Source organism: Molossus molossus, unplaced genomic scaffold, assembly GCF_014108415.1.
Source record: "Molossus molossus isolate mMolMol1 unplaced genomic scaffold, mMolMol1.p scaffold_m16_p_20, whole genome shotgun sequence".
Taxonomy (NCBI): Eukaryota; Metazoa; Chordata; class Mammalia; order Chiroptera; family Molossidae; genus Molossus; species Molossus molossus.
The window spans coordinates 50,878,730-50,903,488 of record NW_023425356.1 but is presented as its reverse complement, the minus strand read 5'-3'; the positions used below and the strand labels follow the sequence as shown (position 1 = coordinate 50,903,488).

The window sequence follows — 24,759 nt, the reverse complement described above, 5'->3', positions numbered from 1 at the left end:
ACACAAGTACCTTTGCAGTTTGCCAGGTGACGGCGGAAGGCGCAGCCCGTGAACCAGGGACTGGAATGACGTTGCACGTACAGCTTTAACAGTGGTTCTAATAAGCTCCGCTCCAGTCCATAAGGGAAGTTCTTGAGTCTTAGAACAGGGGCCACGGCATCACTTACGTTTTTCTCATTTGCTAGCCTTCCTCGAAAAGAGCCCGTCACGAGCGCCCCCTGGAGGAAGAGTACAGGTCGGCAGTGCGGGCAGCAAGAGCCGCCCTGGAGGCCGTGGGGGCCCTGCTGCAGACCGGCCCGGCTCCGGACTGGCTTCCCGTGGAAGTGCTGCGGCTGCAGGAACAGGTTGATGAGCTGAAGCGTTGTGGGCTCCAAGATGAAGCCTGAGTAGACCAGACCGCAGGACTCGTTCTACAGTGTAGTTTGTAAGGGCACAGTGATGTAACTATGGCTGTACGTTTTCTAACACACAAAACAACTTCTGTCAAGGTGAATCTAGTGAAAATAGTCTTTATTGGATGTTTAGAGAACAGGATTATGGGGACATTTTTCATGAACTTTGGTACACGGAATACATGTGGGACAGTCAGTACCTGCCCAGTCCCCACTCTGGGAAACTGTAAACAAATAAATAAGCTGCCTACGGAAACCATAACAATTTTAAGTCATTGATACACATAATAGCTAATAAATTTCAGTAAATTATATTTCATAATAGAGCTTACTCTTCTCACCTGTGTTAAAGAAATGGCACAAAGTAAAGCTAATCAGCTTGAAGTTTTGTCTTTATTTCCTTTACTTCCAGAATTACCTGGCCCCATTCAGAGGCGCAGGCTCTTCCCCAGCTGTGGGCCGCACCCAGGGCTCTGGCTTCATTGGCACAGACTGGCAAAGCTCCTGGCATGAGGCAGGACGCCTGGGGGTTTTCTTGTCTGCAGAGCCTGCTTGAGGTATTGGTTTGACGTATTGGAAAAGGATCCTTTTTCCCAGAGTTTAACTCACAGCCATTGTCACCAGCTGCTGTCGCCCCAGTTCAGCTCCCCAGCGTCTCCCCAGCCTTCCGACTCCGCCTGCAACGACACAAAGCCAAGGGCAGCCACTGGGGCAGCATCTCCATCAAAAGGCAGCAGTTTACAGGGCCTCACACTTGTCTTTTGGTGCCAGAATACATTCCTCGTGCTAACAAGTAAAATGACTTGAGCACGGTCTCAGCCAATGAATTCCATCTGATGACACCTTATTCTTGGTTATTCCCCTGTCCAAGTGATTATTTACAAGTGGCTACGTGTTTCTGGGGAAGGAAAGGTAGTAATAGGAAGTGACTTTACTCACTTTTTGCTGCCTTGACTGTTACCACCAGTCTTGTGCACACTTGTCTCTTCCCTCGGCGGGAAGACAGGTCGGTGTCTGTTATGAAGGGGACCAGGCAGCTGGTACCCAGAGGGAAATCCTTACCTCGGTCATTTCTGCTGCAGCAAATTTTGAGGAAAATCGCATCCCTGGTGAGACACCATCCTTGTTGGGGACCATCGTTTCTGTCCTCAGTTCAGGTAAAACAAGAATAGCGGCTGAAGGCTTAATTTCAGGGATCATGTCAGCAAACCAATCCAACTCAGGGTCCTGTATTGGCTTCTTTTTCACCTGAATGGTGAACTCCTCTCCTAAACAGAGTTCTGATGGAACCTTCAGGCACCTTTCTAGTGATGCCACTTTTGGTGGCTTGGCCTGGCCTGGGTCGTCCATGCTTGGGGCAGGACCAGTCTTTTGGGGTGGGCTCGATGCCAAGGGCTTGGCCTCTGTGAGCGGAAGTGACGTGGGAATGGCGTCCTGTTCCCCCGAGGTAACCAGGACTCCGCCTCCTGGGCCAGCCCAAGTCTCTGCGCGTGGAGCCCCGACAGCCTGCGGAGGCTCTGGAAGCCACACCGGGGTGCAGACGAGGCTGTTGTCGGGCTCACTCCAGTCGGGCCACTCCTCGGGCGCCGGGGGGCTTGGCGGGGGGCTCTCACCGTCTCCTGAGGTATTTTTCGCGTCTGAAAGTCCATTCATGGGAAATGTCCTCGACCGAGAGAACCGATCACCTGCGGGGTGTGTACAAGGATTACTCTCCTAAATGCTGGTTGAAAGCAAAAGTATAGTTAGGGGAAAGGTAACACTGAAGACATGTACAGATGGAATTTCTTGGAACTACCCTTACACTAAATCACAAGAACAACAGTGTCCTTGAAGCAGTCAAGCGGAACTGCTGTTGGCAGAACTGTCTATAAACAGAAGTGTTCAAAGCCAGACGACGTTACCTTCGTGATGACAACTGTGTGAGCTGTGGGAGTGTGTGGTCCAGAGAGGCCTGTGTGGTGGTGACTACTAGCATTCCCCAGACTCACCGACCACAACACCACCCTTGGGGCACACCTGAGTGTCTCCCAGAGCTCGTATTGGAGACGACTCGGAAAATGCTGCAATGAGGCATCAGAAGGCCCCAAGTCAAGTGTTTGTTGCAAAAAAGGATTCCGTTGATGTCAACCTGCCCTTCTCGCCCAGCTGTGGAGCAGAGGCAGTCAGACACCCTGTGGCCCAGGAAGGCAGCGTGACACCCGAGCTCACCTCTGTGAGCAGTGTCAAAGTGCAGGTAATTTTATGTTCACCCAGCAGTGGAAACGCCATGCAGACTGAGTATCTCTACCTGTCTGGGGAAGAGTGTTGTAGGAATCGCGCTGTCTGTGCTTCTCACTGTCGATGGGCCTGTTGCCGGAAAAGAAGCCCGCAGGGAGCCTGCTGGAGGGGCTCTCGGAGAGCGGGGAGGTCCCGTGCTGGCCGTGCGTGGGAGAATCTGAGGATAAACAAGCTCCAGAGAATGACAGGGACAGTGCACCGGGCCTTGCTCCAGCACGTGATAGGTGAGCCGCAGTATATTTGACACAAGATCAGGTGCAGGAGAGCATCAAACATCTGAAGGGACGGACACCATGGACCAGACTGCCTGCCCTGGGGGTGTGGAAGGACAGACAGCCCTTCTGATAACACCTGGTTAGGAAAGGGACAGCCTGGGACACTGGACGTTCTGAGGAGTGGGTGTTGCTCAAAGGGATTTGAACAGAGTTTTGCCTGATACACCTTCTGCTTTAAGAAGAGGAGGAGACCAGCAGTTAGGCCCCCCTCCACCCTCGCTTCATTCTGCCATCGTGTTCCCTGCTGAAGTCCTACCGGTCTTTCTTAATCTAACTCACCCTCTTCTCTAACACGTCCCCCCAACTCTCAGCAGACTGAAGTCTGCCACACAGGCAAGTAAAAGAAGAGGAAAAGCTGAGTGTCTCCATCTGGGCCCCTGGCGTCCAGCTGGGCTAGCCTGGGATTAGACCTGCTGTGTCTTCAGGAAACAGTTTAGTAAGAAGGACCTGCTGCCTCGGGGCCTCCTCAGTCTAGATCACAGGTGACCCAGGTGTAGAAGGTCTAGAACCAGCAACTCCAGGCAGGAACGAGAGCCGAGGCCAGGAGTGAGGGCTTCTGCTGCCTCAGCGCAGAGCTGTCCCAGGGCCTCATCTCACACCCACCCCATCCCGCAAACCTCCGGCTCCAGGTGCTCCCTCCCTCTGGCAGCACAGGCCTCGCCCCGTTCAGTCCACGCCACAGCTGTGGAGACACGGCAGCTTCTACCCGCTGCCAGTCCTCGGCGCCCGCTGCCCCGTCTGGCCAGCACGGAGGGGCTGAGCCTCAGAGCTGCACTCAGGAGTCCGTGAGGCTTCACCACTCCCTGGCCCCACGTGAGAGCCCATCTGGTCCTCTCCCGGTAACTCCCTGTGCCAGTTCCACGACGTCACAGCCCAAGAGCAAGGAACCTGCTGACCCCACTGCCTCTGAGACCAGAAGCCACTGCCCCCCCAGGTGACACCCGCCGGGACTGTGCCGGAAACAGGGCTCCCTGGAGCGCCTAAACGTCAACAGCTGCTCACCTGACAAGCTCTTGATTCTGTTGGACTAAGAACTGCTACAACCTTTTTGGAAACTGACAAGATCTACTAAATCTCTAATACAGGAGTAGGCAAAAGTAGGTCCACAGTCGCACTGACGTTCTGAGTTAATAAAGCCGCCGCAATAACCATAACCCGCATGTCTGCCCACCCCTGCACGCTCTGACCCGGCAGGCCTGCTCCCGGGACCTGCCGCCGCAGCACTAAGGCGGGAGCAGTGGTTCGTGGCTGTGTGTGCTGGGGACCCAGAGGGGGGCTCTCCGGCAGCAGGGAGCTCACGAGTGAATCAGACTCTGGGAAACAGGCAGCTGTCACGGGAGCGAGTGTTCGCCTGGAGGCCGGTCCCTGAGGGGCTGCTCCATGAAAATAACCAGCTGTACAACTGGGCAGCATTTTCTCATCGTGTTAAAACCTGTGCGTAAATGTACATCTGTCCTTCTGTGGCCTTACAGAAAGGGGTGCAAGGATCCCCCACTCTCCGTTTCCTGGCCTGAGAGGGGTCGGGAGAGGGAAAGACCAACTGTGCCTTCCACTTCTGTCACCTGACTGAACAGCCACTTGCGCTACTTGCACAACGTTAGAAATCTAATCAAGTACCAGCAGTTGCCATAAGAGACCTTTTAAATCATTCTTACCTTCTGGGGACAGGTCGGCACTTTTGGTGAAGCCGGGGGCGGTGCGTTTGAAGATTTTGCTTCTCTGCCCCCCCACCACCACCTCTGGCCCCAGCAGGGAGACCAGCACGGCCAGGCTGCGGAGCGTGATCGCCACGATGGAGCTGCTGGTGTCGCGCAGGCCCAGTAGCACCTAGGAGCGGACAGGTGAGTGTAGGAGCCCCACTGCCTGCCACAGCTGCGCTTCACCTCTGTGCTCAGGGACCACCGTGTCCCCCTCCCAACCCGTCGCAGACTTATCCTAAAAACCACAGTAAGGGGACGTATGGTCACCTGCGGGCAGGTAAACAAAACAACGTTACAGAGCCACCACCCTTGGCCACCTGATGACTAGCTGAACAGAAGCCCCATAGCTGAGGATGCACGGAAAGAGCTTAAAATGAGGACGGTAAACAGAGGAACGGGGCAGCCGTGCGTGGCCATGCGCACAGCACACGGAGAGCTGGTCCCGGGCGGTGAGGACGACCAGTGAGGGAAGACCGCCGGCTCCAGTCCCACTGCCTGGTCTCGGGAGCAACCTGACCTCTTGCACTAAGGCCTCTGTGCTTTAGTTCGTTTGAACCCCCAGCCAGAGCCTGAAGTAAGACAGCCACGTCGGGTGTCAGGAGAGGTTCTGTTCTGAATGGCACAGGTGCAAGGAAGATGACTCCCAGAGCATCTGCAGCAGGGGACCTGCGGCCAGGACGCGGGCCTGGGTGACCGGGAATCGTTCTCATCCCAGCTCTGCCAGGAATCCCGTAGCTGAACTGATGGCCCACTTTATTTTCTGTGCCAGTCTCCTCACTCATGTAAGAGCAGGGTTTGCAGCAGGGCTTCGGGTAACTATCAGGTCCAGTGCTAACAATCAGGCACTTTTTTCCTAGGCTTTTTTTCTTCTTTATTGATTTTAGAGAAAGAGAAAGAGGAAGAGAGAGACAGAAACATCGATGAGAGAGAACATCAACTGGCTGCCTCCTGCACGCCCCCCGCTGGGGATCGGGCCCACAACCTGGCCACGTGGCCTGACTGGGAATCGAACTGGTGACCTCTTGGTGCCTCAACCATTAAGCCACACGGGCCGGGCAACAATCAGACACTCACAACAAAGCTGTACAAGTAAACTTGAGCGTGTTTCTTTTGCATAGGATTAGGATTCTACCAGCTGAACGTGATCATCATAACCACCACCCAAGGCAAAAACCTAAGTCACCCTCAAACTTCCAGTCCCACCCCTTCCCTGCTTTCCCTGTCCTCTCCCACAACCTGCCACACTTCCAGGGCCCTGCCACCTCCCGGCCGGACTGTCCTCACATCAGCCATCAGTGCAGCCCCGAGAGCGCGCCAGCACCCAGGCCAGCAGCCGTCACTGCGGCACATGCCGACTGTCAGTCCTTCCACCTGGGCTCAGTGCCGGGTCTGAGACCGACGGCGGCACCTCTTTCAGAGCCTCCTCCCTCTTCTGGGTTTGCAGACACACCTCCACGGGGAGTGACAGGTCCTGCTGGAGCCAGCCCCCAGGGAGCCACGCCCGGCACCCACGCCCTCGAGCATGGCACCCACGGCGCAGCATCCACGCCCTCGAGCACGTCCACGGCGCAGCATCCACGCCCTCGAGCACGTCCACGGCGCAGCATCCACGCCCTCGAGCACGCCACCCACAGCGCAGCATCCACGCCCTCGAGCACATCCACGGCGCAGCATCCACGCCCTCGAGCACGCCACCCACGGCGCAGCATCCACGCCCTCGAGCACGCCACCCACGGCGCAGCATCCACGCCCTCGAGCACATCCACGGCGCAGCATCCACGCCCTCGAGCACGTCCACGGCGCACCATCCACGCCCTCGAGCACGCCCACCCACGGCACAGCGAGGCTCATCTGTGACACTTGAACTGAGTGAATGATGAAGTGGCTTTGTCAGTTCCCAGCCCAGGCCTTGTAGGCTGCCTGGCACTTCTCACAGCCCCAGCGTCTACCCTGGCACGGAGACTGTGTCCCCCACGGCATCGTGGAGAGACAGGCGCAGTGCCCCATGTCCCAGCTAAGCCCGGCATCGCTGCCGTGCCCTCCAAAGTGCCAAGGAGCCGTTTGGCTGTGTTGGCACCAATGGGCCCAAATGACAGCTGCTTCAGTTGACCTTGTGGACCAGAAGCCCAGATAAGCCCCATCCATCCAGAGAACCATGAGGATAAAATGAGTCCATCTGAAGGCACTGAGTTCTGGGGTGTCTCACACAGATCAGCACCTGCCTTTCCCACCTACCAGCTCCTCAGAGCAGGAAGTGTCACGTACCCCGAGGCCCAGTTCACCAGCACAGGGACTAGCATAAAGCCAGCCCTTGCATTTCAAGTAAATTTCTCTCATTTGAAAGCTGTCCCATGATTGACAAAATCTTTCAAGACTGCACAATGAGTTGAATAGTGTCTCCCTAAAATTCATGTGCACCCAGAATGCGACCCCAGAATTAGGTGATACTGGGTTAGAGTGGGCCCCACATCCATCGACTGGTGTTCTTGTAACAAGATCACGTGACAGCAGCAGCAGGGACTGGAGTGACAGCCAACACCAAGAAAGGCTGAGGCCTGCCGGGAGCGGAGGCAGGGAGGGCCTGCCGGCACCTCGAGTCTGCGCTCTGCCCCCAGAGCGAGAGCAGTTCTCTTGTTTTAAGCCGCCAGTCTGCGGTCACAGGAAACAAGCCCGGAGCCCTCGAGTGGGCAGATCCTACCGAGGCTCCTGTGAGGCTGCAGAGGCTGAGCCCTGGTACCGAGCGCCTCCTGCTCAGCGAGGACCATTCCATGCAGCTACGAGCAGAGCCTGTGCTCACCCAGCATTCCACCAGGACGCTGCCTCCTCCCCAACAACTGGCCAACGACCCCGTTTTTCTCAGGCTCAGCCCAAACCCATGCCGAACAGGACTGCGAATGCGCGCCCGTGCAGCTCCCATTTCAGCCTCGCTCCCCCAGGCGCCCCCCCCCCCCCCACCTGACCTGACCTGCGGCAGGATGACGGTCCGCAGCTGCTCCGGGGAGAAGTGCTGCACGTAGGCCTCCAGGTGGGACAGCAGCACGGTGCGCACGTGCTCCTCGTGCACCGCAAACAGCCGCAGCAGCACGGGGACCACCCGCGAGCGGAACAGGGCCGGCGACAGCAGGCGGGGGGTCTCTCCAGGCGCACCTACCCCGGGCAGAGGGGGGACAGATGAAAAACAACTGCCCCCTCCGTGAAGGGCGCCACGCTATACGTGACACAACCCAGCGCAGAACCGGACACGCCTCGGGACTGGCTGAATTCTCAGGCTCCGAACCAAAGGGAAGCTCTGTTGACCCAAACTTCTCAAGGCAGAGTCATAAACACACCCCACTGGCCAGAAGCGTTTTAAAAATACTGCGTCGTTCTTACAAAGAAAGCTTAGATTTCAACAGAAGCCCGAACAATGACTCTTCACACATTTCGCTTAGTCAGTGGGGAACTTCATGAGCACGGTAAAGCGATCCTTTGGTGCACGTGCGTCTGTGAGATGGGTGGGGCCGAATGCTCCACGGGACTTGGTGCCGGAGCGCCCTCTTCCGGTGGTGTGGTCGTGGGAATCTTTACAGTGTGTGTAATGCCCCTGCCCTTGGTCCCAGAACCAGGGGGTCAGGCGCACAGGCAACATTTTAGAGCTCCAGGTGACGCAGAAGCGCACCCCACCTCGGATCTGAGCAACTGCAGGGCAGTGCTCTAGCGAAATGTTCACGGAAAGGGAATGACATCAAGTAAGATACAAGGAAATTCTGGTTGTAATAATTACCTGTGCTGATCATTTGGATTGAGATTGTCTAAGAAAATAAGTTCTAAAAGCAACTGAAAATTCTAGAGCCCATTAATGCTATTCCCTCTAAGCTTATGTTACCATCTACGGTGCTATAGTTACACAGTAATAACCTCATTTCAGTCAGAAAACAACCTGAAGTTCACAGAAGTACAGTGATCTCTGCTTTTCCATCCTCGCACCGAGAAAGACCAAGTGGTGCTGTGGGGTCAGGAGGCTCCAGCCACTCCCCGCAAGCCCACGTGTCCCTGAGGAGGATGCTCCCGTCACAGCGGCACCTGCTTCTACACGCTAGTCCTGTGTGCGCGTGCAGGTGCGTGCGACAGCCTGACCGTGGGAAGTCTGACTCCAGGAAGACGCTCCGTGTCCGCCCTGTGGGCTCGGGGACCCAGGTCTGAGTCTCAGGCATCAGGGGCCAGTACTGTCCCCACTTTTAGCAGCCACACTAATGGCACCTCGCCATTAGCTCACTGCTCCAACACGGACTAATCATCCCCAAATTCCTCAATTACCATCAACAGTTTGAAAAAAAAAAAAAAAAGTCACCTGTTTTGGGGCCTAGCAGATGAGGAAGAAAACTCTTCACAGCCACGGGCTCCGCGAACACCAGCTGGTTGAGCAGCAGGGGCACCAGCCGGGAGGCTATGAGCTCCTCTGACAAGCAGCTGACTCTGTCCAGCAGAAACCTGCGGGCAAGGAGGCCGGTCAGGCTGGCCGCGCCCTGGACCACTCGTGCACGCTTCGGACCGTGCAGCCTGTCCCCTGCTCCCCGGCTGGCGCGCTTTGAATGAAGCTGGGGAAGGTGACCAGGTGGGTCCCAGGGGGTTACGACGCCTGCAGGTGAGAGGCCAGCCAGCTCCCCAGCACTCAGACCTCCAACCCCAGCGAGGAAATGCTTTCAACATGCTGCCCTTATGAACAGAAGTGTCCTTTTTCCCATCAGCCACAGGCTTGGGAGTCAATAAAAGGTGCTTCCCCGAAATAAGATGCAGGACGTTAGATCATCCAAACATCCCGCAGTAAACAAGCAGCCTTTTGTTACTGAGCTCATTACATTAAAACACCCCCTGCAAAGCTCCGAGTTAACAAGAACACGGGTAACACGTATTACTGGTGATGCCACCCCACTACAAATCAGCCTCTGGGCAATCCTGCTTCCTGCTTTACTAGGAAACGGGTCCACTCACATCCCACTTATCCCTACCTCCTGTCCAGGCACCACGGGTGGGAGTTCCCTCGTGTTTAAGGCCACCCATCCAGCCACTGCGCCAACACTCCCTTCCCTGCCAGGACCACTGACAGCCCCTCCACTCCTCTTCCAGCCTTGAGAACTGTCCCCAACTCCATCCCGACTCCATCTCCATCCTCGGCAAGTCTGTGCTCCCCTGCTTTGATCTTTGCAGGAGGAGGTCTTTCCCCACGGCTACCTTCTCCCCTTGCCTTCACTCTGGAGTTCAATCCGCGGCGCCGGCTCCCTCTGGGAAGCAGCTCCTTCTACGAGCGCCCCGTGCGTTCCTGCCAACTCCCCCCCCCATTTCCTCCTGGGAAGCGACCTTCCTGCCGAGTCCCTGCAACCGCCGGTCCTTGGTCTCACTTGTCAGCCACTCCCTCCCATCAGCCCTGACGAGGCAGGGCCCCCGGGCTGACCATTTGGGCCCACTGTCCTTTCGTGCTCCACTCTCTCCGGGAAAAGGTCGCCAACTACAAGCTGACAGCCCTAAATCACCTGCAGCTCATCAGCTAAGCCTTCTCCCGAGCTTCAGACCCGCCTGGCCAAGCACCAGGCACCGCTCAAGTCCACAGACACGCCGAACGTCCGTGCGTCCTCTTCCCTGCACGGTAGGTCCTCTGCTCCGGGATCCTAGTTCACTTGGTGGCGATCACTAAGACTTGCAATTCCGTCTTCTTTGTACGTATGGCCTCACACTACCACCCTGGCTACCTCAGGTTGGGCTACTGGACCCAAGTCCGCCACGGGCTGAGCCTGTGCCTCTAGACAGCAGGCCCTTCTCAGGGAGACCGATGGCTCCGCAGCGTGGGGTCCCTCCGGGGATGGTGTCAGTGCCCGAAGCCCACGCACACCCCTCACTGCCACGTGCAGGGTGCCCTCCTCTCGCCTGCCCAGCAAGACCTGGCGCTGGTCGCCCAGGCACAGGGCACACTGTGTCCGTTCACCACCCAGAGCACGTCCCCTCCCCCGTGTCCTCAGGACGCCGTGAACTCGATCACTGAAGGACTGTCGTCCCCACCGGCCGCCCTCACCACCTCTGGGCACGTGGAGCCCGACACGGTGATGTTCGGGAAACTTCGTTAGCAAACCCGGCGCCTGACCCCCTCTCCAGACCACGCGATTTCATGGACTGAGCCCAAGTCACTGAGTTTTAAGGTGTTAATGCTCTGAACTTACTTAAAGAATTCAGTTTTTTCCTCTTCACTCTTCAATGTTAAACTTTTCAAGAAATTCACAACTTCTAGAAAATCGTTCCTAAATGCCAAAAAGAAAAAGGTGCAGAACAGATCAGAGGAGGCATGTGGACGCCGAAGCCTACCCAGGCGGCTCGAGCAGCACTTGGGGAAGGTCTGCGCAGCTCCGCTGCCACGGAGCCTGGGAGCGAGCGGGCTCGGCCTGCGGAGGGCACGCGTGCCGACGCTGCTGGGATGGAGGGCACACCAGAGGCCTGGGGAAACGGCTGTCACTGCAGTGGGTGCTGCTTCTCAAGTCTCTGCCGAAGCAAAAACTAGTGACGAGGCGGGAAGCGGCGCTCCCGTACAGGTCCCAGGACTCTCGTTTCCCTGCTGCAGCTGTTTGGTCCTTTCTCCAGCTGGGCAGGGGACGGTGAGCTTACTGCGGGGCCACAGCCGTCCGTCTTCCTGTCCCGCCCTCCGGGGACGGTGCCCTGGGAACCAGGCTTCCCACGCAGCCTGCAGCCCCCAGCAGCACAGCTGCCCGGAGGAGATGCTGGCCGGCTGCCCTGCCCCCTGCCGGGTTCTCCCACGTGTCACTCCTGGATTTTGGGAAGGAGAGCAGGTGTGTTTTCTCGTTTCCCTCTGCCCTTTCTGTTAAGAGTTCTGCAGAACTCGGGCCACACGCAGTGACGAGGGAATCTGTTTACCGAAAGGACAGCGTCTGCAGAGACTGTCAGGGTATGTAAGACATTATTGTGGGTCACACGAAAGACGGGGCGATACCCTGGTTAAAGCTCCTGCAAGGGAAACGTTCGGAACTGTTTCTTGGAGACAAGGGCAGAGCTCCGATAACCATAAAACTGCGCCTCTGCCCGTGTGCCGACAGCCCCCACCCCGTCCTGGAGGTCAGTGTCCCCTGGGGGCACCAGCGTTCCCTCCGCCCTGTTCTCGGGCTCTCTGCAAACGAGGGCTTTCAGTTCAAAGGTGACACAGGGTCGCTTTGCTGACAGAAGGCACAAAGGTGGAATTAACCTGAGCAGCGGTTCACGGAGGTAAAAACACGAGGGACACGTGACTCGAACCAGCCTGGAGAGGCTCAGAAACAGCGGAAGCGGAGAGAGATCTGTGCCGCTCCCCCTGGCACAGCCACACCTGCTGCCTGAGGAACAGTAAGCTCATCGCCACCCCAACACAAGTCCGACCAAACTCAAGTGGCTAACACGTGGGCAGGAAGGAGAAGCCAGTTCATCAAGGTTCCCAATTCCTCACAACGGAGGCCCGGCCACGGCCTGGCTTCTCCCCCCCAGGAGCCTAAGGCCCCGCTGGTGTCTGCCTGGCCTTCTGACACCTGTGACTTCTACCGCTTCCCGTCTGCGACCGGACCCTGAGGGCGACCCGGCCTCCCTACCCCACGTGGACCCGACTGGGTCTCCTGACGGACGACTAGAGGGGCCGCTGCGTTGTTCACTGGGGCAGACGCGTGGACGGCAGGCGTGCAGGGGGCGGCGTCCCGGCAGGCCCCTACCTGAAGATGTCATGGGACAGGAGGGTGCGGAGCGCCGGCCGACACTGGGGGACGGGGCTCAGCAGGGCTGAGTGCGAGGTCTGCCGGAAGCTGCGGAGAACGTCCACTGAAACTGAAATCCAGAGGACAGTTAGTTCCGGCGGCGCCCTCGCTCAGGGCCTCTAGCTGGACTGACGAGAGCAAAACCAACCTGGAAGAGCCCAAACAAACAGAGCCTGGCTGTTGCCAAACAGCTTCCAGTCCTCAAGCCGACTCCCTGGCAGGTCAGGGAACTGCCCTGCCAACCTCCCCCGCCGACGCAGCCACCCCCAAGTGCCTCCCCTCCGGTGCCCCTCACTGCTGACTGTCACTCAGCTCAGGCCTACAGGTCACACGGGCAGGTGTGCGGGCCGTCGCCGGGCGGCTCATCTGCCAAACACCGAGCCATTGGAAGGACACCTCCCATTCTCCCAAGGAGGGCACAGAACCGCCACCGTTCCAGACAGGTGGGGGGCGGGGGTGCACGGCCGAGTGCCGAGGCCGGGACAGTCAGAGGGACAGCGGCACGGTGCAAGTGACTCCAGGCCGCGGCATCAGCCCGGCGGCGGGTTGGGCCTTGGCAGGGGGGTACAGGCCGGTGAGGGGCTAGGAGCTGTGTCCCCAGGAGTGGCTGCTGGGCAGTGGCGAGGCTGCCACCCCGTGTGCAAAGCAGGACTCGGGAGTCTAGGCTGTAAGGGGCAACACACGAAGCAGGCAACGAGGTGGTCATGGCAAGATGAAAAGCTCTACAGGCCTCTGACAGAATGAAGGTAAAAGCATCAAGCTTCACTTAGAAACCAGGTCTGACCGGACTCCGCGCACCTGCGGGGCACAGACAGCAGTCCTAACGGCGCTCACTGCCTCACGGGCTGCTTCGGGCTCGGACCATCCCCACCACGCCAGGTAGTAAGGTCACAGCACAGTGCCAGCCAGGGTTCGAGGTGCTTCTACCAAAGGTCCTCTTCACGAGGGGTCCTGGAGAAGCCCCGGCCTCACTGCCGCGGAGGCCTGCAGGCCGTCGGTGTCCCGCTTGTGCTGTGCATGCAGCAGCTGAACGTCAACTCACCCTGTCCACTCAGGACTGAGAGCAGCCTTTCCACCAGCATCCCAAACGCATAGGCATCCCTCGCGTGTCCGTGTGGCTCGGGCAGGGTCGTGAATTCTGGAGACTAGAAGCAGAGAGGCCGTCACAGCCGGAGAAGCCGCCGCAAGCATTTCTGAAGCGCTCTCCTTTCTGCGCCGACTGGGCTCAAAGCTGCCCTCGGCGGCACCTGCCAACTCCCGGCTCCGTCTGTGCCCTTCAAAACGTGCTCGACAGCAACCCAGGATAAACGGTCTCCGTCGTCATGCTGTCATTACTCACTATGATCGGCACACACACGCGCATAAATGCACACGTGATGGAAACAAGGTCTCATAAAACAACACTAAACTTCACTACCGAAGATGCCCAGAGATTATTCTCCATTCCTTTTCTCCGAACGCTAGTTAGAACTCTCCAACTGACTTCCAACCTACCAGTCCTCAGAACACACGAGCACACACGCAGTCCTGCTGGATGACCCTGCTCCCTTCGAGCCTCAGGTTCCTACTCGTGTCTGTCTCTCTGGTTGGGCTTTATTCCCTATAAAGCACGTTCAGACGTGTCTGGGAACGTCTGTTTAGTGGCTGTAAGAGCAGGTTGAGCAGCTGCTTCTACTTTGTCGGCCAACAGCGCTACTTCACCAGCACGCAGCGCAGTGACTGCTCTGTGTGCGTCTCGGACCCGCAACTGAGGCAGACAGCGGAGCGATGGCTGGTGCTGCCTCCAGCATGTGCAGAGACACCATGACCCGGGAGGAAGCACCAGCCTGTTCCCAGAGGCCCCCCTTCATCTCACGTTACCCTTCCGTCCTCAATCACAGTGGACATTCGGTGTTACTCTGCATCAGTTTCAGGCGCACAGCGTAGTGGCTGGACAAGCTGTACTCTACCAAGTGGTCCCCCGTATTTTTGCACCCGCTGACCCCACACCCACTACAGCAGTGGTACTGACTGTCCCTGTGCTGCACGTCACAGCCCATGACTGTCCGTACCTGCCCATCTGGCTTCACCTCACCCAGCGCCCCCCCCGCAGCCGTCGGCCCCTCACTGCGTCTGTGTCATTGTTTGTGCGTTTATGTTATTCTTTAGGTCCCCCATGTGTGTGAGGCCCCACCACCTTTAAACAATGTCACGGGTGTCAGCTGGGTGGCGAGAAGCTCCCTCTGTGGCGATGACTCAGAGCCTGAGGGTCGCAGGAATTAGGAGGCCTCAGTTTGCTCAGCAAAGGGGTGGGCAGAGGCTGGAGCGCAGGGCATCGGCTTACCATCTCCTCAGGAGGGATACAAGCCGGCTCTCTCACTGACTGGATGCTCCGCAGAAACTAGACGGGAAATAAGGAAAAGAATTCAGGTGGCTGTTGGTGAACCAATCTCACACCGAGTGACAAAAGCAAGGAGATGGAAAGAGCAGCCACGACACTGCCACCAGTGAATGCACGCGTTCCCACCCTCCCAACGGAAGACGGACAGCGCCAGGCCTGCGCCGTCCCTGCCTTCCCGCGGCTCCGCCGGCACCCTGCTCCTGGGGCACCTGCACGCATCATGGAACCGCCTCCCTCCTGCGCAGGCGCGAACGAGCTCCTCCAGCACAGCGCGCGTACCCCTGACCTCAGGGCGCGGACCCCATCGAAAGGCGCGCGGCCATGGGAGACGGAAAAGTTGAGGATCTTGTAACATCACCACCGAACAAGGACGTTCTGTCACTGATGTAAGGGCTTTTTTAAAATTTTTTTTATCCTCGCCTGAGGACATTTTTCCATTTTTTGTTCAGATAGAGTGGGAGGGAGAGAGAGAGAGAAACATCGACGTGAAGGGACACATCGAGTGGCTGCCACCTGCACGACCAACCAGGGCCGGGGACAAACTGCAACCGAGGTACGTGCCCTTAGTGGGAACCGAACCCGGGTCTCTGGACCGCAGGCCAACGCTCTAACCGCTGAGCCAAACCGGCTAGGGCAGGGCTCTTGAAGAGTCTCCCAGTCCCAAACACCACTCGGGCACCAGGAACACCGAGGGGATGCAGTCCACTCTGCCCCACAGAGGCACTCGGCCGAGACCATCGACTCCGAGTTTCAGGGACACAAAGCACAGGAGTGACTCGTGCTGCTGGGCAGGTGTCCGAGAGGGCTCTGCAGAGGACACTGAGCTGTCTTACCCTCGGCTCTGACATTGCCCAGAGCCCAGGGCAGGGAGGGTGCCCAGGATCAGAGCCAGTGAGGCGGAAGCAGCGGCCCCCCTCCGTGAGCCTCAGCGCAGGCCAGGTCGGTGCAGCCCAGCAAATGTGTGAGCACCCACGGGGCCGAGGGAAGCTGGGAAGAGACGGGGCCTGGTCGCCTCCGTGGGAAAGAGCCTGGAGCGTGTCCCAGAAAGAGCTACACGCTCAGAACCGAACCAGACGGAAGCTGAAGTCAGGAGGGCCTCGTGGTGAAGCGGTGCTGCCGTGAGCAGGAGCCCATGAGGGGGTGGCCTGGGCCAGCCCCGGGACACCCACGGACGTGAGGCAGACTGGATATGCCACCGGCAGCCACATGGCCGGGGGGAGGTGGGACGCACAGTCCGACGCCAGCTCTAGGACAGACGGACTCGGACAGCCCGACAGCTGTGCACAGAGCACTGCTCTGGGGGTGGTGGGGGTGGTGTGTGTGTGTGTGTGTTTAACTGAAAACCTGACCACGCCGTTTACCTCAGTCTCAGGTTCCTCGGCCATAACAGAGGAGGAAAGAAGAAATGACCCCAGTGCCCCGTGGAGAAGAAAATCCCACACTTCTAGGATATGAGCCCAAAAGCCAAGTCCCCAACCTGCGACCGCCCAGCACCACAGGAGTCCGGGCTGGTACCGGGCCTGCCACCGCTTACCTCCGGGGTGGCCTGGGGCACTTGGCAGACGGTCTCCATCCCTCCCAGCTTCCAGTGCCCCTCTTCACTCACAAACACAGACGACAAGCAGACGTTGTTGTGTGTTAGGTGTCCCTGAAAGAGGAAATTTTAAAAAACTAAATACGAATCACCAGACACAGGCCTGGCAAGCCTTCCCACGTGTGGCATCCTGCGTGGACGACCGGACTTCCGGAGACGGCACGCCGAAGGGGCCTGCTGGAGCACGGGGACCAGGAAGAGGGGAGAGGCTGGGAAGCCTTGTCAACCCCGCCAGCGAGGCCGTCACTAACACACTGCACCCCGTTCCCATGCCAGGAGACCCACCATCTTCAGAACCTATGTTTGCCTCTGAGACCTTCCAAGATCAAGTTTCTTTGCTCCCACAGGTTCCTATATTAATCTCCTTCTCTGAATCCTTTCTCGCCCACGTTCTATCCCAAACCCAGACCCACGTGAGCTGAAATCCTGTCCTGGAAGACATGACAAGTTTCTGCCCAAGAGGAGGAAGTGGATAAGGACGGACAGAGCAGCGCAGACCAGAGCAGAGCTACAGTCGACACCGTAAATACAGGCAGCCACACATACGAGAGGGAGGAAGAGGAGGAGACGGTGAAGAACAAGGTCCCTTTTCCAAACCAGAGATCATCCCGGGGACAAGTGCGTTTTAACAGCTCAGCCGGCAGAGCAAACATGCGCCTGGTGGTGCGTCTGCTACCCCGAGGCGCACCTACTGTAAAGGGAGCCTCAGGTAGTGCGGAAGGTTCTCCACTTGGGAAACACGAAGAAGCGGCAGGGGTGCCCCCGCACACAGACTTCCAGGACCAGAGTTGGCACCGTGGACGCAAGAGGACGCTGCCCGCTCTCTGAACCTCAGACGCCCTCCGGAGAAGATAAATCCACACGGGTATCTGGAGACTCACTCTCCCGCTAACAGACAAAACGTAAAGGCGTACACGAAGAGGAAGGAAATGCAGGCGTCTACCCCGTGACAGGTGTTCAGGGTGGGGCTGCCAGAGCCCAGCACGTCGCCGTGTGAACTCCACCAGCAGCAGTAACTACCCCGCCAGGGCAAGAGGCCGTTTCTCACGCTACCACCTGCTTGGCCGGGAAGGGACGTGTAAAACTCTGCCCCGTTAAGGTAGCGTTTGTTTTCAAAACTGAAAATGGAGCCAACTACTGAAGAGGAGGGGGGACTGGTCCGCAGCAGCGCGGTGCCGCCTGCTGTACTGACACCCCCGCGGCTGCCGCCACCGCCTCTGCAGGCACCGACCACCCCACGCGGGAGCGCGGTAACAAACGCCGCCGACTGCCCAGGCCCACAGACAGGAGTCCTGACTTCCACACGCAGCTTCGTGCACAGCCAAGCCCCAGCCGCGTGTCCCGGCCACTCACTCTGTCGTGGAGGAAGACCAGCGCCTGCAGGACGTCGTAGACGCCAGCGCAGACCTCGGCGGAGGACAGCGTCTCCAAGGCCACTTCCAGAGGCTGCACCCGCTCCGTGACCAGATGGATGCCGTCCGCCTCCACCGTGCAAGACAAGAACCTCAGCAGGCACGGGTGCCGAAGTGTCTTCAAGTGCTTGAAAAACACAAGCAGCACAGTGTGGAGTCAGTGACTCTGCTGCCCACCATGACAGCTGCATGCATGTCACAGAAGAGTCAGGAGATGGAAACTTGCATTCAAGCTCCCTTGCAGCTCCCTCCCTCCCCCGGCTACCCCACACTCAAACCAGGCCGGAGAACCTCGGACTCCTCCGACTTTATCCACACTTAATACGAGGCAGAGTCTCGGTTCCAGGATGCAGCCCCCACAGCCCAGCCCTCCTGAGGGTCCCTGCTCTGAATTGAACAGTGCCCACAGCAACCGCCTGGGAACTCAGCAGTCAATGAGAGGGTGCGGACCACAAGGGGAGTCAAAGTTTGGGGAGGAGACACGGGGGTGGGGTGGGGGGGTGGTGAGTCTCCTTCACTTCTGCCTCCAGGAAAAATTCTTCATTCGGCTTTTCTGTCTTAGGCTGGAATGATTTCCCTTTGGTTTTCTTTTTCTTTATTGATTTTAGAGAGAGAGGAAGGGAAAGAGAGATAGAAACATCGATGAGAGAGAACATCGACTGGCCGCCTCCTGCATGCCCCCCACTGGGGATCGGGCCCACAACCTGGGCATGTGCCCTGAGCGGGAATCGAACCGGTGACCTAGTGGTGCAGGGTCGATGCTCAACCCCTGAGCCACACCGGCCTGGCTTCCCTTTGGTTTCATTCTTATTCTAGGGCTCAGGGGAACAGGAAGTCAGAGGAATGCTGCCTGGTTTACTACTGGCCTGGAAATACAATTGATAAACATTCATTTGGTTAGTAAACGAAAAAATAAATTTTGTTTTCTCTTCTGTGTATTTTCAATCCTACATGCCCAGCAGAATTGTGGGTCCAGTCACTCCTGGTGCGTTTACTGAAGGAAGGGAGAGCTCACTGTCTGACCCCGAGCAAGAACCTTGTGTGTGCGCCCGCCCCGCAGTTATCAAATCCTGCACCCAGATCCCCGGGCTAGGCCGGCAGCCAGCAAACACTTCTTGATTCAAGCTTCTGCTCCAGAGGACAGAGGGAGCGACCAGGTGCACTTGCCGAATGTAACTCGAATGAGCATCCACTGGGGAGAGAAACAGCTGTTCTGAGGGACAGAGGTGACTGAACGACAGCACCTTCAGAGTGTCCATCCTGAGTTTCCCAATGCCTGGTCTACCCATTCACTGTCCAGGAACTGGCCAAGGAAGGGACTGCAAGTAAGGACCTCTGCTGTCCAGAGGAGCAGGACCAGACGACTGAACAGGACGCACCCTTACCCAGGCTGAGGGTGAGATCTAGTCCTGACTACACACTAAGCCCCTTCCAGGAATCAGCTTCGGCTCAGGTACACAGTTAACTCAAGACTTAGGGGCTTAACTTTTCATCACAGTTCTACCTCTGACTTACTATTTCACTTTGAGAATTACACAGAGCAGTAGTTTTTAACTGTAGCCTGAATTCACTTGCAGGATTGTAGACAGAGAGAATACCATCATTTCACTGTTAAATACATAAGTAACCAAGAGGCCCAGACTGGAGGGCACAGAATTTCAGGGAGAAACATTCCTCCTCCTAAGGTGCAAAGCTGAGACCAGATGGACGCACATTCCGCCTTTAAGTGCCACTGCCCCAGGGAGAGAAAACAGCAGTCCTAAAGACTCATGAGAAATAGCTCTTCCTAAAAGATTGATTTCCAGGCCCACCGTCAACAGGCTACTGAAACCCTTGTGCAGAGCCAGCGACCTCTTTACACGCTCACCTCCCACGTGCCTCACCACGAAGTAACATCTGGTGTGGAAGCCACAAGCTGAGTTTTTGTTTTATGAAGCTTCTGAGTATCCCCATGGTCCCTGACCACGTGCTACAAGCTGGGGACACTCCCGTGAAGTAAGGACAACTATGTTGTTAAGGCCACGAACAAAGACACTATTCCTGTGGCGCACCCTCCTTGACCTTCCATCATTTCATGTTCTTCACAGTAAAAAGGACTAACTACGAAGGGGCCACACCGCGTACCTTGGCGGCCTTGTTAACCTTGTCTTCGTTTTCTCTCTTGTACACAAACACCGACGCGACTCTGCCATCCTGCAGCTCGGCGGGGAACACGGCGAGTCCGGAGGGCAGGGTGACCGGGGGCCCCTTTATTGCACAGCTCTTCAGAGCACTGCTCTCTGCTCCCATCCCTGGGGCGGGGGGCCTAAGGCAGCCCCTCCCCAAAGCCACGGACCTGAAAGGAAAGAGAACACGGTCAAACTTCAAGTCTCTGCAACACGAGCCAGGACCCAGGTGCGGCCAGGCCAACCTGCCAGTTTCGACAGTAAACTAGGTGATGCTCGGCAAGGTGCCAGCGACGCTGTCGGTGACCCCGGCACGCACACCTGCCGTTCGGGGTGGGGGACGAGCAATCACGTCCCTGACCCGCGCACTTACCCGCCTCACGGAAGTTGCATGCCTGATGAGCACTAAACTTTACGTTTAAAATAACTTAGTTATAAAGGAAAACAATACAAACTGGAGACTACTTCCAACAATGACAAAAACCACGTGAACAAATGGGGAGCTCACATAAAGCCAGTACAATCCCAGTGGAGAAACAGACAGGGAACAGCTCACTGAATACCAATGACAACACACAGAAGAACGGGCAGCCTCCCTGCCCTTCAAAGTCATGCTAAGTGCAAGGGGCACGTGCAAAGCTGGGCAACCTCGAATGCTAAAAACCCCACACATACACAAGGTTCTAGAAAACGAGAACTACTCTTAATAACACAAAGACCCGTGGTTGCCTGGAGTGGGGGCCCAGTCAGAGGGGATGGCAAAGGGTATAAGGACACCTTGGAAGGAATGGATACATTTGTTATCTTGATTATAATGGTTATGGGTGACTACAAACGTCAGAACTTGTAAAATTGTACACTTCAAATGTATTTTAAAAAATAAATCTGTATTGTATGCCTATCCCTATAAATGTGTGTGTGTCACACACACACACACACACACACACTTGAAAACCACGCTGCAGTGTGAACAGAGCTTTGCTGTGGGTGTCAGATCAGGGCACTCACAGGCACACAGACATGCGCAGTGGACCTGCCCCGTCCAGACCTGTCTTTCCAACAGGGACACAGCTCACATGGTCACGACAGGCGACGCCTAGCAGCCCAGCAAGTAGAGTAGCGCAGGGTCTGCCGAGCGGGCACAGCACCTGCTATGAGACAGGCCTGTGCCCTCACCAGGTGACAACCAGGGTGCAGGCCCAGAGATGTCAGGTTGTGTCCTTGATCAGAAGGAGCCAAGAGCTTGAATATTTACAGGGAAATGTCCCCATTTTTCAGTGTTGGCTCAAACTGTTTTAAAGTCTGTATAGGCCAAACATGTCTGAAAAAGAAGTAGCAGACTTCGGTTCTGGTTTTACCACAATTTAAAAAATAAAGAGTTCTTACTAATCTGGCAAACAGATAACATGGCCAAACACTGATCTTTAACAGTTTTAGTTTAAAATATGCCTCCTTTGGATAAATACAAACCTAATAACCGTTACACACAGACCCTCCCCTTGGACTTTACCCCGTCGGTGAAGAGCCACACACTCGCTATGTTCTGAGTACGCCGGGCTGCTCTAGACACACGCCTCCGAGTTCCCAGTGCTGCGGACGCACGGGCGACACTGTGCAAGGGACACCGGACAAGGCTGACGCGAGCTAAACGCAAGTCTTTCATAATACAAGGATGATCGGAGGATAAGGAAGTCCGGCCCTGGCTGGGTGGCTCAGCTGGCTGGAGCGTCAGCCCGTCCACCAAAAGGCTGCAGGTTCGATTCCCAGTGCGGGTGTGTAAGGGAGGCAACTGGTGAATATTTCCCTCTCATATCAATGTTTCTCTCTCTAAAAATGAATAAACAAATATTATCGGGTGAGGATTGAAAGAGGATGAAGTCAGCTTCGGAACAAATCTACTGAGCTCCTGCCCGCCAGCAATGCACTTTCCCTAAGTAAAAAACAAACAAAACACCACAAAACGGTATTTAAAAGGCCAAGTGTCTCAACTACACGTCACATTCGCCCTTCTACAGGGATGGCAAATAAAATTCGAGTTTACACAGGATCACGGAGAAAAGCAACGACGTTAACTCTCTTTTCCAGACACCCCCACGCCGGCTGAGCAGGTCAGGCTCATGTGTGGATCTGGCTCCTCTGCTTGGACATAGTCAAGGGTGGGGTGTCGTCTCTGGGACCTGTGGTCTGGCTGTCTCCCACAGGAGGTAAAGGGGTGCAATGAGGTAGAGTCAGGGCTCTGGCAAGCCAAAGTCGCATGGAGGCAGATGCTTGGCAGGCACAGAGGGAGCCAGTGGGCAGCAGGCGGGCAGCTCAGTGGTGTTTACAGAGCACGTTACTGCTCCCAGCTCGACAGCCATTCCCTTCCTGCCTCAGTGAGCGCCTCCACGCAGGAGGCCTCGGGTCCACGCAGGGAGCCTAGTGGGTCTGTGTTCTATGAAAACAATAGCTGGTTCATAAGCAGAAAACCCTGCTCCTCTCTAAGGTCTCGTCTGCCAAACCAGTCGGACTAGAGGAATGAGTTCTAGGCGCTGCTTTCAAGGGCCTCTCTGGAGCCAGCCTCGGCCACAAAGGACGGCTTTCCGAAACATCAAGAGAATGAAAATCCACCCGGCAAAACTCACGCCGTTTAGTCTGAGTATGAGTCAAGAGCAGACAGAAGGGCCCTGCGATTCAGGGGCAGTGCTCTGGCTGAAGAATGTAGTCACTTCTGAGCAGAACGCTTCCTTGTGGCAACCCTGGGCCTTGCGTCATCTATTCACCTTCGACCTAGCAGTATGGATTCCCCTCGAGATAATTAGCAGCGTAGGGTCATAAAAGCTTTAGCAGGAGGCCAAAACTGGCCATTTTCTTAGCAGTGTACACTTTGGGTCTCGGGCCCTGAGAACTATCACTTAAAAACTACAAAGGAATGACTCCCTTTCTTGTGAGAACTCAAGAGAAAGATGCCATTTTTGAAAAGCGTGATTAACGTCAAACCTGTGTCCAGGGCAAACTTTATTAGGGTGGGATAAAAAGATATGCTGTTGACTGCGATTTGAGGCTGTCTTTTCTTAATCCTCACCCGCGGATACTTTCTCAAATATCTTCAGATAGAGTGGGGAGGGGAGATGGTAGGGAGGGGGAGAAACATCAACATGAGAGGGACACATTGACCACGACCAGGGCCAAGGACAAACTGCAACACAGGTACATGCCCTTGGCCGGAACTGAACCTGTGACTCTTGGGTCCAGGGGTTGACGCTCTAACTGCTGAGTCAAACCGGCCAGGGTGAGAATGTCTTAAAAGCAGTAATTCTTCATTCTTTCGGTCACACGACTGGATCCTAAGAGACACTGAAACTGTTGAAAGCAGCAGGGCTTTCAGAACGATAATCCTGCTGAAATGGACTTTCTGACATGTAAGACTGTTAAGCAGTGAGCACCGGGATTTCCAAAGTGCCCTTTCTCGGTCTGAGGAGTGAAGGGGGAAACACGAAATCTTTTAGCTTTGAGACAGAAGTCACAAGAAGGGGAGGAGGACACCTTCGCCCTGTGCTATGAGCTCGGGGACATTGCAGAATTGGCCATTTCCACTCGACAATGAAAGGTCTCCTAGTTGTGTCACCCAGGCCGTTTCTGACTTGCATACGCATCCTGTCTTGTCCTTAGAAATGTGTGAGCCTACCAGCCTCCATTCCTTGGCTTTCTTGGGCTGCACCCCCAAGCTTCTGGGCCACCTGTGGATCCCAAAGCCCTGGTCTGGGGCACTGGGCAACTTGCTCAACTGAGAAACCGGGTCCTCTGGTTTGCTCTGCTCTGCTCCTTCCCCAATCGGCCTGGGCGGTCTCGGGCCAGGCCCTGGGCTTGGGAGTGCCCGAGATAATGGCCTGCACTGTGGCTCTAAGGTCACCCTGCAAGGGCTGACGTTTTTTACCTGGTGGTAACGTTACTTGGGGTCCTCTGCTTTGGTCTGTGTCGGGTGTATGTCCCCGCCTGAAGCTCGGTCCGGCCCTACCAGGTGACCACGATACAAATGAGGCCTTGGACCCAAAAGAAGTCTGACTTCGGCCCAGAGAGGGGGCGACGTGGGGCTGCACGCGGGTCCTATGAACAGCGCTGCCAGTGCAGTGATTCCGAGATTCAGGGCGACTCTTGAGGGTTCCCGTGGTTTCCTACAAACGTTTCATCTTTATTCGAAACACACAGCGCGACGCGCGGCCGGGCGCCAGCCGGGCCCCTGGGGCCGGGCCCGGGTCTAGGATCCTGGAGGAAGGCGGCGTCCCGCGGCGGCGCGGCCCCGGGGGGCGGGGGGCCCTGGGCTCCGGCGACAGCGCCCGGCCAAGGGGCCACGGGGTGCGGCCGCGGAGGGGCGCTCGGGACGGGGCGGGCGGTGTCGCTGGGCTGCCCCTCACCTGCCCCACCTGCCGCGAGGCCCGGCTCCGCGCTTCCCTCCAGGGTCCGGCCGCCTGCGCCGCCGGGCCGGGACCAGCCGACCCCGCCGACCCCGCCGACCCCGCCGACAGGGCGCCCCGGGGGCTGCGCGGACGCGCGGGCCGGGATCAACCGGCGGCCGCGCCGAGCTCGCCCCCAAGCGCGGACCCGCGAGCCGGGCGCGCGCCCCCGCCCCTCCCCGCGCCCGGGCCGCGCGGACGGGAACTCGGCGCCCTGTTACCTGCCGGAGGGCGGCGGGAGGCGGCCGAGGGTCTTGGCTCCGGTTCCCGCTTCGCCCCCTGTTGGCACCAACCACCCTCGCCTCCCTCGTGAGGCTCCGGCCACTACACCCACAACCTTCGGGGTCTGGTCCCTCCGCCACCATAGAGACGGGCCC

The 24,759-nt window shown here is 57.1% G+C and overlaps 2 protein-coding genes across 4 annotated transcripts in view; one reads left to right on the top strand and one right to left on the bottom strand.

The window, feature by feature from the left end:
• The window catches only part of CUNH1orf112 (chromosome unknown C1orf112 homolog), a 41,669-nt gene extending 41,268 nt beyond the window's left edge, over positions 1-401 (top strand). The window contains exon 24 of the mRNA XM_036272270.1: positions 186-401. Within this exon, the coding sequence (XP_036128163.1) occupies positions 186-386 (201 nt within the window). The 3' untranslated portion in view covers positions 387-401. The remainder of the gene's footprint in view (positions 1-185) is intronic.
• Positions 402-498: 97 nt separating this feature from the next.
• On the bottom strand, positions 499-24,759 carry SCYL3 (SCY1 like pseudokinase 3). Of its 3 annotated transcripts, none has more exons than XM_036272272.1 (15): positions 24,604-24,759; positions 23,866-24,103; positions 19,912-20,122; positions 17,729-17,914; positions 16,316-16,429; positions 14,725-14,781; positions 13,444-13,546; positions 12,360-12,471; positions 10,836-10,913; positions 8,975-9,114; positions 7,610-7,791; positions 4,600-4,771; positions 2,680-2,826; positions 1,455-2,077; positions 499-1,069 (listed from the first exon to the last, which is right to left on the bottom strand). In XM_036272272.1, the coding sequence occupies exons 3-15, from the start codon at positions 20,074-20,076 to the stop codon at positions 1,010-1,012; spliced, it is 2,139 nt and encodes a 712-aa protein (XP_036128165.1). In that variant the 5' UTR covers positions 20,077-20,122; positions 23,866-24,103; positions 24,604-24,759; the 3' UTR covers positions 499-1,009. The 3 variants fall into 3 exon arrangements, with proteins under 3 accessions (XP_036128165.1, XP_036128166.1, XP_036128164.1); XM_036272273.1 differs by lacking the exon at positions 23,866-24,103 and having other exon boundaries at positions 1,455-1,534; positions 2,006-2,077; XM_036272271.1 differs by lacking the exon at positions 23,866-24,103.

Bases quoted from the DNA above. Each gene is read 5' to 3' on its own strand.
- SCYL3 (XM_036272272.1), bottom strand. From the start codon at position 20,076: ATGGGAGCAGAGAGCAGTGCTCTGAAGAGCTGTGCAATAAAGGGGCCC. The intron at 14,782-16,315 runs GTAAGCGGTGGC...TTTCCCGTCTAG, and splicing joins TGCCCCAGGCCACCCCGGAG to TTTCTGCGGAGCATCCAGTC. The intron at 7,792-8,974 runs GTGACTTTTTTT...TGCCCGGGGTAG, and splicing joins TCTGCTAGGCCCCAAAACAG to GTGCGCCTGGAGAGACCCCC.